The sequence below is a fragment of the Hippocampus comes genome, unplaced genomic scaffold, assembly GCF_001891065.2.
Source record: "Hippocampus comes isolate QL1 unplaced genomic scaffold, H_comes_QL1_v1.1 scaffold7, whole genome shotgun sequence".
In the NCBI taxonomy this organism is placed as follows: domain Eukaryota; kingdom Metazoa; phylum Chordata; class Actinopteri; order Syngnathiformes; family Syngnathidae; genus Hippocampus; species Hippocampus comes.
Genome location: NW_017842060.1, coordinates 8599887 through 8615513, shown reverse-complemented (window position 1 = coordinate 8615513; position 15627 = coordinate 8599887). Strand labels below are relative to the sequence as shown.

The 15627-nt window shown below is 40.5% G+C and overlaps 1 protein-coding gene across 2 annotated transcripts in view; it reads right to left on the bottom strand.

The window, feature by feature from the left end:
• Positions 1–15627, bottom strand: part of atf7ip (activating transcription factor 7 interacting protein) — a 34197-nt gene that overhangs the window by 9062 nt on the left and 9508 nt on the right. Inside the window, exons 1-7 of one of the 2 annotated variants that reach the window (XM_019862119.1) lie at positions 9248–9305; positions 6421–6921; positions 5969–6335; positions 2729–2907; positions 2419–2556; positions 1684–1755; positions 1494–1588 (exon numbers count right to left, since the gene is read on the bottom strand). In XM_019862119.1, the coding sequence (XP_019717678.1) occupies positions 1494–1588; positions 1684–1755; positions 2419–2556; positions 2729–2907; positions 5969–6335; positions 6421–6915 (1346 nt within the window). In that variant the 5' untranslated portion in view covers positions 6916–6921; positions 9248–9305. Of the gene's footprint in view, positions 1–1493; positions 1589–1683; positions 1756–2418; positions 2557–2728; positions 2908–5968; positions 6336–6420; positions 6922–9247; positions 9306–15627 lie in introns of those variants that run through there. The other variant, XM_019862118.1, reaches the window with a different exon arrangement.

The following is a 15627-nucleotide window of genomic DNA, read 5'->3' as shown; positions in this document are numbered from 1 at the left end:
TTTAGAAAGATTTTAGGCTTAGAGACTTGATAGGCCTCAAGGAGGCCAAGCTGCCCACATCAGGAACAACTGACCACGCTATGGTTTATTTTATTGGTCTTTATTCAGACATCTTTGAAAAACTTGATTCAGCAGTTTCATTCTTAAAACTAAAGCAAACACCATCGTTGTCACTCTTAGTCGGCATGTCAGTTTCATCTTTTCAAGTGCGCTGACAGTTACACAAACATTATATATGAATCAGCAAAAATTCCGAATCCTTTAAATATGAAATGGTTTTTACGAACATTTGCTGACCATCTAGTCCGATGACACAACCGTATTTGCCACACTGACAATTGTCCCAGTATGCTTCTGCTGCTTTAACTCAGGGCTGTTGAAATACAAAGCCATTTCTTTGGTCAAATTTTTGGAAGAAATCACATCTCCTCTTCACGAATAGTATGTCATTGATAAGGTCACGAATCTCTCCCCAGCAGCCATTGGGCAGGCCTGGGAATCTTCGCTCAATATATGTCCTCATAGTCCTCCTTAAGTTCTTGGGCAGCGCCTGCTGTCCAAATATGCCCACATAGTTGACCTTTTTCACCCATCTGAAGTAAATTTCATAAGGGACGAAGTATCGAAATAGGTAAGAGGCGTAACGGTCAGGCCGGCGAGCGCCCGTGTTTCTTTGGGAGTTGCGGTACAAAACTTTCTCCAAGTGGGCAGGCAGTGGACGGAGTTTAATGTCCGCTTTGCATCTCCCTTCACTGCATTCGGCCAGATAATATGCCATGGTAGTGTTGTGTGGCATTTCTTTTTCCTCTCTCTGCCCCTTTTCTTCTGTTCCCTTCTCCTTCTTGCCATAGCGTGCAGGAGTCTTCCCGTCATTGAGCGCCACTTGCTGTCTGGCCGTCTCGGGCTGCGGCTCTACTGCCTGCCGACGGAGCACGCTGTTGGAAGGAGAGGTGCAGTTGTAACTACACTCTGCACGGCCCGGAGAAAGGCTCAGGCGTGATATTGTAGAACGTCACAAGACTCAGGACCAGGACAGCAGGTGTCAAATACAGACCTGGACATATGTGTCCAAACAAGTCTGAGGAAATGTTTACATTCAAGCTGATCCTGATAAACTGAAGACATGGGGCATGGAATGATATGGATTTGGTGGAAGAAAGGATTCTTTGGACTGCCCATTTGCGTACAGCTCAGTAATTTACAGATAGCAACCCGGGACAATGTCAACTATTCGCACAGTGAACAGCTCAGTCCGGTATTGTCACGTTCATACAAGGGTCTTTTTTTTTTCCACATAAGCAAACACTACTGTTTGCTCCACTATTTAAAATTTGAGTAGTTAAATCTATGATTTAGTTTGTCATTTGATGCAAAGTTCATGGGGGAAAAAAGGTATTTCAAAATTTAATTGTTATACCAACGACCTAGATTAGAAGAAAAAAATTGAAATAACTGTCAGGGATTAGCATGTATTCGCTGTCTAAACACTTTACCGTTGAACTTGAGGTGTGTTAGCAACAGATGCTGTCTTGGCGGCAGTAGTAACAGCAGCGGCAGCAGCAGCAATAGCAGTAGAAGCAGCAAGTGACTACAGAAATTAAGACAGCATACAGTGTGAATACTTCCACAGCTCATCACTCGCTGAACAGACGCAAAGGTTAGAGTATCAAAGCTATCGCTTACCTCCTGTTTCCTTTTGTTCTCTGATGCCTGATTGGCTTCTCCAAACTTCTTTGACAGTCGGGCTATCTTGGCCTGGGAAATAGGAAGAGAAGCTTAATATTTGCAAACATTACATGCGTTCGTATTACAAATTTTCTGGATATGTGCAGAATCCAATTTCATTTGACTGGTCAGAAAATTATTTATCTGCAGCAAATACCATTTCTTTGTCTATGCCAGCAACATATCCTAAGAGGCAAAACAAATACGTGTGCTTCCACTCGATGATAGAATGTACATAATTAACATGTCTACCACTTCTTGTGACATTTTTGATTCGCGGTGTGCCATGAGATTTTTCTTCTAATACAAAATATGTGCCGTGGCTAAATAAATGTTGGGAAACCCTGGCATAATTGTTTAGACTGGTCAGTCACTGTTACACTTGCCTACATTGTTCATTTTCTACAGCAAAGGGAAGCTATTCATATTGTATTTTCCTAAAAAGAGTGCAGAGCTGACAAATGTTGAAATGGAATTTTACTTAGTCCATTTTAACACACAAATGCACCTTTACTTAATGTGCTCATAATTGTACTTTGAACATGTACAATGTAACATGTTTTCAGAGCCTTTTAAAGAACAATGCTTTTTTTTCTTTTTTGGGATACAGGGGAGGTGGGGGGGGGGTGTAGGTTCCAGGGTGACAACAATTGAGAGCCACTGGTTTATATCAATCCATTATCTTGAACTTACTTGGAGAGTGTTAATGACCACTTGGTGCTTTGTGGTACAGTCGATCTTGTCAACTCTGCCCTTCAACTCCTGGAAACCTTTCTCAAGAATAGTCATCTCAAGGTCCCGCAACCGTTCACACACTAACTTCTGCACAATCTAAGAAAGTGTAAAGCAGATACATCAGTTAAGAAAAGCAGCTTACATTGAAAGATAATACGTTGTGATGCTCTCGAAAGCTCGGCACAAACAGCTCCAAATACTTACAGAAGTGATTGCATTCCTCGTGTCCCCCAACCAAATTGGAAAAGCGATAGAATTGTACGCTTACCTTCTCAAGCTTGTGATGACTGCCAGCCTTTGCAGTGATTTTGAGTTCCAGCTGCGCCTCCAATTCTCCTTGATCCATCTTCGGTCTCTTCCCATCCCGTTTTATAGTCTGCTCGCCATTGTCACAGCCCTCTGATAAAGTGCGCTTGATTCCAGAAGTACAATTCTTCTCCTCGGACACTGTTTGAGAAACAAAGACATGATGAAGATACAGTATGGAGTTTACGTAATCATGTCGAGTTTTCGACACAAGATCTACCACACTCAAAACAATCTCAGTTGAAATTTACCAACACAGACAACAACACCCATTTTTATGTGACTGCCTAATTTTCTATGACAGGATGATCTGGACTGGGGTCAAAGCAAAGACAGCATCGGTATTCCATTTACACAGTCCTCTGGAGTACTTTCCTACATCTTTATAAACAAACAAACATACTTGCAAAAGAAAACATACTTTGCTCATTAACATTCCACTTCTATTTGATGAGTTACATAGAAAAACAAATCATTCAAATGTAAACGATTATTTACAAAAGCATTTTCATGAGAGTTGTGCTGTTCGCATCTCATGAAATAATTTTGTCTTCTGTAATTTGTATGTGAAATAAGTATTTGTCCATTCCCCATGTTGCATTTGAAGGGTGTCCTTGGTTTTGGTAATGAAGTGTTTGTTACACAGCAAACAACTAGGCAGTTGAAGAGATTTTTTTTTTTTTTTTTACAATCAAAATGCTTTCAAGTGAGCTGGTTGACATTTTCTTTAATAATTGGACAGAAGTCAGAAAAAAAAATTTGCATCAAAGCATTTGCTGCATTGGATGTCCTCCTGCTATCGCAAGACTTCTTCAAAAAATCTTGATGTCATACTATAGTGGAGGAAAAAGAAGAAGTCAGTGAGGCTGTTAGGTTTGTTATTGAATCTATTAGCTTTCAGCACAGTTTACTGGAGTACATCTCTAATGCTAAACAAGGAGTGACACCTTTCTAACTTCCAGGCAGTCTGAATTCAGCAGGAACATTTGAGACCTACATCTCTGGATCTCATTCGTCACAGCTGCAATGTGAGCGAATGAAGACACTCAATGGTTTGACCATGACCCATAAGTTGTTCTCACGCCACTATATTAAGGCATATCTCAATTTTATTAAATGTAAATTGAGGATGTTTGAGGAGCAATAATCGAGGAGCTATTGATGTTTCCTTTGTGGAAGGGTTTTAAGCTCCTCATGGAGCAGGGTGTAAAATGAAATAATTTGGGTTTGTCATTCCTTGCAGAGTAACTTTTAGTTTGGGCAGTATTTAATACTGAAATTACTATTTTACACTTAACCACAATTAGGATGTAATTTTGTCAAATCCAATTGGTCATATAAAGAAAACTTTTTGCCACGCAGGCCAGTCACTGTTTTTGCATTCCACATAATACATAAGCAGAATATCAACATCCATCGATCCATTTTCTAATCCGCTTATCCTCACAAGGGTTGCGGGGTGTGCTGGAGCCGATCCCAGCAGGCAATAGGCAGGGGACACCCTGAAATGGTTGCCAGCCAATTGCAGGGCACACACAGACAAACAACCATCCGCGCTCACACTCACACCTCGGAACAATTTATAGTGTGTTCCATTAACCTGCCATGCATGTTTTCGAAATGTGGGAGGAAACCGGTGTACCCGGAAAAAACCCACGCAGGCACGTGGAGAGCATGAAAACTCCGCACAGGAAGGCCAGAGCATCAATCCTGTACCTCTGCACTGTGAGGCTGACAGGCGAACCAGTCGACCACCGTGCCACCCTAACATATCAACACTGTATACAGATCCATTCCCTGATCCACTGGTGAAAGGACACTTTGATCCTCTCCAATTTCATCTGTAACTGTGCCAAGTAACAAAGAGTATGCAGAAGAGTGGTTAAGATTGAATGACTGTCTGTGTCTTATGTGTTGTGTTGTGTTGTATTATTTTGTTATTGTGTTATTATGAGTACAAGATGGCGCCGCGAGAGTGGCTGCCCCTACAGCAGCTCCTATACTTTTTGTTCTTCTACTGTCTTTCTTTCATAACTTTGCTGCTGTAAATTGCGAATTTCTCCATTGCGAGACGAATAAAGGTTTTCTTATTCTTATTCTGAAATTTACAAATTACTTTAAATATGCAAGTGTGTGAAGAGTAACAGTGTTGATCATAATTGAATTGAATTCCCCTTGAACAAAGCATCAAGTAGACATGTGATATGAGAGTAATGATTCAGCCAGGGAGACCACTGATTTGTGGCACATGCCAAACTCCTTGACGCCTCCATGAAATGACGACATCAAGGAGTGAACGTTTCACTTCTCCATGCATGTGTCTCTCCTTGCTGCTCTGTTCTCCATTCGAATTCTTAAAGGGATCTCTGGCAGGGGAACTAATACGACAACAGTGGCGCAAGGATCTGGGATGCAAATAAAGAAATAAGATTTGGCCAATGAAGGCTCAACAAACATGGCGATCCATGCTGCTGTGATTCAGACATGTTCAAAATAGGCAGTAATGATCCCACATCAGTGATTTATCAATTTTTTTTTTTGTCACCGTTTCCACTTGCGGTCAGACATGAATGCTGCACATGCACAATTTAGGTCGCAGGCCTCGCGAGCTTTGGTGCTCAGTTTTTTTTATGACAAATCATACTTGAGTAGTTTGAGAGGAAATAATGCCTATTTGTAATATGAAATGCAAAACAATCCATCTTGGCAGGTCTGAAATTCTGATTCGCAGGAAATCAGGAGCCTATTCCCAACTGACTTAAGGCAAGAGGCAAGCTAATCCCTGCAATGGTTACTAATCAATCCACATTAAATGAGGTCAGTGTTAAAGTAATAATATTTCATAATTTTGAATAAATAGCATCGTCAATGTCTGGCATTAGCTTGCGGTACCCTGAACACTGCCGCTGCATTGTACATGTGAGTTTAAAACCTTTTACAAAATCACCCTCAGCCACTTTCGCACATCAACTTTTACAAGAGGAAACCAAGTAGATTTCCACAAGTACTTCATAATGGGCTAAAGCAAACACCACCTCATCGTTCCATTTCAGACAAAATGCAAACATTCAAAGTAATTAAGTCCTGTTTGCAGAGTTCCTTGTCATCGGCCTCATACCAACCTCTACGTGGCGCTAAGCTTGATGCGAATAAAGTGAAGCTACCTTCTCAACTATATGAAGTGATTGCCAGTGCCTCTTACCTTCATTACACGGTGGAGTGGAAGATGGGCGAGATGGCTTCGAAGTCGACCCACTGTCCATTTTTTCTTTTTTGGCCTCCACTTTAACGATGGTAACCTCCATCTTGTCTTGTTTTAGCAAGCCTTTCTTCGACTGATTTTTGCTCGTCCCTTCCTCTACATCCTTTTCCCGTTTAACATCCGCGGAGGAAGAGGGTGAAGGAATGGAGGAATCGGAACTAGGAGACTTTATTTGGGCTGTGTCCTGGGCCTTGGTGGCGTCCGTTTCCATTGGGACTGTGCCATCAGATTCTGGAGGCAAAGAAACTGATTCCTTAGCGGTGTCCTTATCATCATTAGCATTGTCTTCGACTATAGTTTGGTCCTCCTAAAAGAAGAGAAATTATTTAATTAATTATTCATAGATAAACTTCAATCACGAGATGCAGTTCAACATTGACCCAGGAAATTACCTCGGGCTTTTCCAACACCTGAGCGCCCTCCTGAGGCTCTTTGGATTCCTGTGCTGCTGGTTCGGAGGTCTCCTTCAATGAGGGTGACGGCAAGCTAGTCTTTTCCTCCTCCTCCTCCTTTTTCTGTTCAAAGTTTATAGCATGGAATGGTGACGAAGGTCCTGAAAGAGATTCGTCCTTGTCTTTTGGACTTTGCGAGGGTACGGGCGAGGGGGACAGATTGAGTGAGAGGAATGGTGCAGGAGAGCTCAGGGAGGTCATAGAGGCAGGGGATGTAGCGATGGGGGAGTTTGAGTCCTGGTGGCTGTTTTGCTCCGCGTCCTTTTGTCCATCCTCTCTGTGTGAACCGTTCATTAGAGGCGGTGGCGGAGACGGTTCGGATGCTGCTGTCAACAGAGTGCTGTGAAGGGCTTCCAGTTGCTGCCGATCACTGATCTTCATGGTTTTCCGAGCACGGAATATCTTCTTCTTCTCCTCCGTCACAACAACTTCCATTGCTGCCTGTGGAGTGACAAGGAGATATTAGAGGCCATGATGAGCCTTTCAGGGTTTAGAAAGACCACGTGGTTAATCGGAAGGTTACTGCATGGTCTTTCCGACTTCATAGTCTGTGGTTATCTGCATTGGAATATATTGGCTGTAGCTTCTGAAAAGAAACACTAGAGGGCCCTCAAGAGCCCTAATAATGCCACGGTTGTATTTTTCCAGAAAGTTCTTTCAGGGATCTACATGCCACCCCATAGCTTTTTTTTTCCTTTTCTTATTGCCTCCAACAATTCTCTCAAAGATTCTAAAATAAAGAACAATATCATCACACATACACAGCTATGTATTTTCGATGGAACAAGGCCACAGTTAAGGTGGCGCTCAGTGAGCCAGGAACAGCCTCTCTCATTAAATCCTTCCAACTCAAAATACAAATTTTGGTAAAATTTTTGAAGTCTGTTTACCTTTGACCCATTATCTGACGAACACAAATGACACTGAAGCTTACAACAAGCAGCAGCAACCTAACCTTCCTCCCATCCCCCCACTTTTCTATTGGTTCAATCCTCAGCCTATCAGAGCAGATGAATTCAGGCGGGTCTCCCACAGCGGTACAGAGGTTATGCAAAACATGGAAGACTTTCCGTAGTATAAAGTGTTGTGCGCATTTTATCTTTGGAGCACCTTTTGATTCTTTAACAGCATTCAATATATGTGCCTTTAATTTGCATACAAGGGATCCATCTGAGATTTTAAAGTGATGTATATGTTTATAAAGGAACTACATACACTGGAAATTCATAGATTAAAAAAAAAACAAACACATTCTTCGGCCAGATAAATACAAAACACAAGAAGTTGCTGGCAAAACTACAGCAAAATATTTGGTCACTATACCAACCACATACTAACAAAACCCATTAAAACAGAGCTTCATGTAAAACAGCCGATGGAAAGCTGATTTCCAACCACATAATAATATACGTGACTCTACTTATGTCGGTTCGCCTTGTTGTATTGCTGACCTACAAGACTCGAACTGAAAGGGCCTTACTATTTGGGTGTGAGAAATGTCAAATTCTCACTGAATATTACTGATTGTCAGATGAGATACTGGTGCAGACGCACACCAATGTTCATTCAGGACACAAAGTATTCTTGCAGTGGCTCAAAACTAAAAGATCAAGGTGAAGCCCAGCAACGTATGAAATATAGCATAAACAAGTCAGCAGTGATGTTAACTACAAACATGATTACCGCAACATTCCAACGTCGGCGCACACTGCGCAGAGCCCCTCCCCCACCCAGCGGCTTCATCTGCGCCAGGATTCAGTGCAGTAACTCAAAATGGCCGTTGGCTCTGCTGTTTGCTGGCAGGCACAAGTCTCACTAGCTAGCTGAAAGAGGTTCCCTGTCGAAGGCATCGGGTTGCAGCAACAATGTTCAGTCAAAATGTAGGGCACTTAACTAAACAAACATGCTCAGATTAATTGAGCATAAACTGCAATTATATTTTATTCCTAGTATACTGGAAACTTCAACAGAGAGGTAGGCATTCACCAAATATTGAGACTCTTCTTCCGAGTAACAGTGCCAGATGTGCTGTTCTGGCTTAATCGTTTGACAGTAGCTAAATATGCACCTACTATAGGTATGTTACAAAATCCATATCACCGGCCATTTTCTTTCCATTTTGCTGTGTCGGATTTCCCAAACTTGGATTTAGCTTCATTTCTCATTGTTTTGCAAAAGGAAATCATGGTTTTAACTGACCGATGACAGAACTAAATCCCTTCACCACTTTGTTTTTCAAATTTTCAATTTTGCTGACAAAGATCATAATGTTCCGCCATTTTGGCGAAAAGCTAGTACATTTGCCCTAAAATGTTTTTAGCAGCCATCCACACTTGAGTCTAAATTTGAAATCGTATCACACATACTAACTACCATATGACAAGTGACTCAAACATTCGAATGTAAGAATTAATCAGAATCACTTCCTGTGTACTATGGCAGAACTTGCTAACATCCACACAAACATCAAAGTTAACATAAGACAAAAGTTTGCTCACAAGTGTTAAAGCCTTTTATAAGAACATTTTTGTAACGAAAAGTATATGCGTGTGTAGCGGCCGTTCTAAAATGATTTTTTTTGCTCAAATGCAAAAAACACAAAAGCCATACCATTAAGCTACAATGGTAATTCTTGGACGATGTTAGCATCAAGGAATGAGCTTGACAAAATATGAAGCTACACTGAGAACAGTATACAGACTATCATATATGGCTAGAATTATCTATGATTGTCATCTGCATGCTTAAAAGTCAAAGAATTGTCAACCTTTTGCAGGATGTTTCACATTGAGGGTTATGTTGCGGGGGGAAGGGAAAGGCTAAGCAGGCCAGCAGCTGAACATAAAAGGAAGGAGGAGGAGGAGCTCTTTTCAGACTAGTCCATTTTCTTCTTACAGGTAGGGGTGAATTATGTGAAAGGGTGTGGGTGTGTGCCATGTTGTTTCGTGCACCGGTACATTCACTTGTATTACTCAGCTAGTGAAATCCAGTTACCACAATGTAAAAGAAGACATGGCATCTGACAAATAGCCTGCTTGCATATATAAAGTGAATGTTATAGAGCTGACAGAACTGCACACTAATCTGTTGTCTATTTTACAGTGCATTGCAGAGATTCTCAAAAATGACTTGGGCCAACTGCATATATAGACACACGGTACCTCTCATAAGAATGTGTCGTGCAGTTGGTCACATGGTACTGGTAATGTTTCTGCAAGTATTTAAAATACTATAGTAAAATCAAATATACTACAACCATACCATTATGGTTTCAGGATAGTTAGCATAGCATAGCAAAAGAAATAGCATAGGAAATGACCTTGAACATAACATAAAAGGAAGTAAAGATAAAAGAGACAACAATGGACTACAACTCAAAAGTGATAGAAATGTAAATATTTAAAATTGAAAATTTGGGTTAAGCAGGCTTTAAAAATAAATAAAAAAAGGTCTGTCTTCATCATGATATGTGAACTAGGCCTTTGAGGACTGTGGGGGAAGGGATAGGCTTTGTCCTGTGCAGACCTGCAGGAAAACAGGAGGAAGGAGGAGGAGCTCTTCAGGACTAATCCATCTTGTTACAAATTTGGGGGGGGGGGGGAATCCTGCATTAGAGCATGTCCTCAATTACCTTGTAATTTGTGCTAAAACTGAAACTGTCAACTTTATGATCCTAAATGTAGATATTTGATTTCTGAATCAAACAAATACAACAAAAAGTCAGATTATACAAACAGTCAATCCTCTTTGGATATAATTCTGTATAAATCTGATGTAGCATGCAGCATGCTAGGGTACAGCATATAGATTGTCAACATCTACTGTAGCTAGCAGCGCAGACAGACGGAACGGGAGTAAATGACACAAGTAGTTGCCAAGCAACACCCCTCCCCCAACTCTAGCACGGACTAGTACACCGTATGGAAAACTACAGCCAGTATGGAAGAAACCATTTGGAAAGAGGGCAGGGGGAGAAAGAGAAATGACTTTGCGGGGAGAAAAAAAAAATAAACAATGTCAAAGACGATACCAGATTATACATCGGGTCAGTATGTGGATTAAGTTATCTATATTCCCCTCAAAAAAGATTTGAATAATTGAAAAGTTGTTCTCTCATTTTCACCGATAACTCCAGAGACTGTGTATTACTGGTTTCTATTCGTCCTAGAGAAAACTAGTCACGGATGTTTACAGTAGTGTGTGTGTGTATGTATGTGTGTATGTATGTATGTATGTATGTGGGACACACACACACACACACACACACACACACGCGCATATATTTTCCCCAAAGTACATGTTAGACCCACCAAAAAAAGACAAGAGAAAGGGGGAGGAGCCTACTTCAGACCATACCATTAATTAAAAAAAAATGTAATTTTAAATCCATTGAATATACTCTACTCACAAATTACTGACACAGTTATTAACAAAAACCAAAAAAAAAAAAAAAACCAATGAACCCAAAAAATACGCACAGAGACACAGCACATTCTGCTCCAAATCGCACTCAACCCATGTGCAGCAGCATGCTCCCCCACCAGACAAAATAGCCCCCCCTTCCTTTTCTCATATGGACTGAACCACTGAAATGGTGGTGGTGAAATTGTAGCTTGTTCAAAAAGACAAAAGAGCGAAATATTTCCCTATTAATTAAACACTCCTAGTACTGTTAAAGGCACCCAAAATAGAAAAATCATAGTAAATTTTATCCAATTTATAGGTTGGACAGTTTTTCTTTCAAAGAATGTTTGAAAAGAAGCCGAGAAAACATAAATTCAGAAGGTAAACAGAAGAAGACAATTGTCGCAGAAGGTTGGCATACAACAAGAAATCACAACGTGAAAAATTTTTGTTGAAAGGGTGGGGGGGGGGGGGAATCCTGCATTAGAGCATGTCCTCAATTACCTTGTAATTTGTGCTAAAACTGAAACTGTCAACTTTATGATCCTAAATGTAGATATTTGATTTCTGAATCAAACAAATACAACAAAAAGTCAGATTATACAAACAGTCAATCCTCTTTGGATATAATTCTGTATAAATCTGATGTAGCATGCAGCATGCTAGGGTACAGCATATAGATTGTCAACATCTACTGTAGCTAGCAGCGCAGACAGACGGAACGGGAGTAAATGACACAAGTAGTTGCCAAGCAACACCCCTCCCCCAACTCTAGCACGGACTAGTACACCGTATGGAAAACTACAGCCAGTATGGAAGAAACCATTTGGAAAGAGGGCAGGGGGAGAAAGAGAAATGACTTTGCGGGGAGAAAAAAAAAATAAACAATGTCAAAGACGATACCAGATTATACATCGGGTCAGTATGTGGATTAAGTTATCTATATTCCCCTCAAAAAAGATTTGAATAATTGAAAAGTTGTTCTCTCATTTTCACCGATAACTCCAGAGACTGTGTATTACTGGTTTCTATTCGTCCTAGAGAAAACTAGTCACGGATGTTTACAGTAGTGTGTGTGTGTATGTATGTGTGTATGTATGTATGTATGTATGTGGGACACACACACACACACACACACACACACACACACACACACACACACGCGCATATATTTTCCCCAAAGTACATGTTAGACCCACCAAAAAAAGACAAGAGAAAGGGGGAGGAGCCTACTTCAGACCATACCATTAATTAAAAAAAAATGTAATTTTAAATCCATTGAATATACTCTACTCACAAATTACTGACACAGTTATTAACAAAAACCAAAAAAAAAAAAAAAACCAATGAACCCAAAAAATACGCACAGAGACACAGCACATTCTGCTCCAAATCGCACTCAACCCATGTGCAGCAGCATGCTCCCCCACCAGACAAAATAGCCCCCCCTTCCTTTTCTCATATGGACTGAACCACTGAAATGGTGGTGGTGAAATTGTAGCTTGTTCAAAAAGACAAAAGAGCGAAATATTTCCCTATTAATTAAACACTCCTAGTACTGTTAAAGGCACCCAAAATAGAAAAATCATAGTAAATTTTATCCAATTTATAGGTTGGACAGTTTTTCTTTCAAAGAATGTTTGAAAAGAAGCCGAGAAAACATAAATTCAGAAGGTAAACAGAAGAAGACAATTGTCGCAGAAGGTTGGCATACAACAAGAAATCACAACGTGAAAAATGTAGTTAGCGTGGTAGTGGTAGCCTTGCAGCGCATGAAAGCAGAGCACAGTCAGAACCACTCCAAAGCCTCCATCTGCCCTACCAGAGCAGACAGAGCGATTGTTCAATGGACTGAACCATACAAACACAGGGGTGCTGCCTTAAAAACAAGAAGGTGGTAGAGAGAGAACCAATACTTTAATTGGACTTGAACCGTACTAAATAATTTCTTATCCTTTAACTTTGCTTTGTTGTTGATAAAATAGGTGGCTTGATCTTTTCTTAGCTAAAAACACGAGGCATATTTTGGGGTATATGAAGCATAAGAAGTAAGTGTGAAATGTGATACAAATAAACTTTCATTTGCAAATCCAGACAGTCTTCTGTAAAAGCCCTGTTATAAGAAATAAACAAGCTGCAAGTCCGTTCTTTGCCCATCCCCCACCCTGTGATAGTGCAGAAACACAAAATGGCCACCAGTTCTCCTGCGAGCAGCAAGCTCTGCTGAGACATGAGTGGATCCATGAACAGACTCCGCCTACCACGCAGGAAGAAGCAACAACAAGGAAAATCTAGCAACAGAAAACTGCATTCTCATGTATGGAACTGCATGGAAAAACAGAAAGAACTCATAAAAATAAAGTGAAATTGTATTTCCCTTGTTAATGTAGTTGCTCAGAGACCATGTTATGTGATCACTGTTTACTATTTAACTATGAGTGAAGCGGAGAGAAAAACATCAAGTTTTGATGTTTTTTTTTTTTAAAGACTTATCTATATTTATACGTCCAGTAAAATCAAAGGCAAGTCAGTGAGAGCTCAGAGTCTGCATTCCAATAATACTGCGCACGGTGCATATGGTTCCCCTCCCCCTACCCTCACTGTGCTCATCTGGATTCAGTGAAACTCAAAATGGCCACCAGGTCTGCTGGTGCGCTGATCCTGCTTCCTCGAGCACGTCTTGTGTTACAGCTCTTATTCATTTTTTGCGTAGTTCCTCTAGACTAGATGTCGAGTGATGATGACTCAAAGGTGAATTTTGCAAACATTGACAGTAGCGTTAGATAATTATATTCTCTTTCTCCACTGGGTCGGCATGGTTTTTAAATGTTATCCGATAAATATAAAACAAGAGGATAGACTACCCAGCACTGGCTGATAAATTCTTAATACGTAGAACAATGTATGTCATGTATGTCGATTTGTGTCTTTCGCACACTTGATCACATGAAAATTGTCGGCACAGAACTATAAATATGAATTCTCATGTTTATTCAGAATTCAAACGTTAAATCATACAATCAAAGCTTAAGACACAGTTAAGTGTGCTCAGGTGGACAATAAAACTGAATTATCAATTCACAGCCCAAAAATACGCACAAATAACTTAAAAACTTGCAATCCAAAAGCACCGCCTCCTAGGCTCCCAAACGGGAGTACGCATAATTTGCTCTTCTTTTTTTCACAGGCTAACACAGGCTGAGTAGAAGGAAAAAAGGGAAGAAAAGGTGGGGGAGGGTAGAAGCGCCAGTTTTCACTCAGCGCAGTGTTCTTTCGCGATATGCTATCACGTAAGTTCTTCCGGGTGCAAAAAAAAAATGCAGGTTGGTCCATAATGCAAGAAAATAAACAAGTAAACAAGACCAGTAATGTGTTAAATTAGTATCACCAAGCAGCTATGAGGTTAAAACAATTTTAAAGTTAAAGTTCCAGTTAATACCTGTTGCGGTGTTGTTGATGAATGTTTTATAATGTAATGAGCAGCTTTAAAATGACTATCTTTGAAAGTTTTACGGTTGGACTATAGCTAGCACCAAACAGTCGGGTCTGAAATCAAGAGGCAGACACAGAGCGGCAACACCCCTCCCCCACACCAGCACACTGCCTGCTCCAGTTGGAAGTTTTTTACAGCCAAGCCCGGACTAAACCATTGCAGCAGGAAGAGGGTTACAACAGACAGCCCTAAAACAAGGACACGTTCAGCTTAGGCAAGGCCATTTCAGCCTCACGTATTTTCGTTCACAGTGTTGTTTCCATTTCACTTAGCTTACCTACGAGTGGAAGCGCGTATTCTTTATATAACTGTTAGCGCTCATGTCTGTTTAGCTATAAATGCGGCCCAGCTCAGTTTTTTTGTGTTTGTAATGTTTGTTTGTATCAAAGGCAAATAATTATTTTGTAGAGTACAATCTATCAATTCTGTGTTAAAAACCTTTTTATCTTCTATATATGGTCACTGAGTAGAGAGCATGGTCTTTGCAAAACAAAAGAAGCACAACAAACATGATCGGTAGGACTTAGAACAGGACAACCACTGGTACTCATGCGCGCAACATGACACTTCCCCTCCCCCACTCCCTGCTTCCGCTTTAATCGATTGTAGTCAACACGACGTTCCAAAATGGCTCCTACTGCTCTATCTAGTTACTGCAGAAAAGCTCCTACATCTCCGCAGAGTTCTCCTGGTGCGTTTTCTTCAGAACCATGTTTTTGATTTTTTTTGTTAAAGCTATATTTGCAAGGTTGCTGTGAAATCTAAAATGTTATGTTGTGAAATCTAAAATGTATATTTTATTTACTGAGTACTGTACTACAATTAACAATTAAATTTAGGTCCTAACTAAAAAGAGGGACACAGAATTCTGACTTGAAAACGGAACGTCTATTTTTAGTTAAAATAGGCGTTTAAAACTAAAAAACATTTTAAATACCTCAAAAGCATCTGTATCATGATTTAAGCTGTCCACCGTTAGCTATAGGCATTTATCTGGTTATATGTTACCTTTGGCACAATGGTGATCTAATTTCATCGTAGGTACGAGTTAAGACGGAGAAAAAAAAAGTAGTGCGTTTCCGGTAACCTGACCGACCGAGAATTTCTACGTCGAAAAAAAACTTTACGGTCGGCATTTTTTTCAAACAACCCTCTACATTTTTGTGTAGAGGGTTTACATCGGTGCAAACTCTCGCGATATTCACGTTGAGCGCGTGCGTCGTTTGCCCTGTCGTCTGTCAACATTGAGT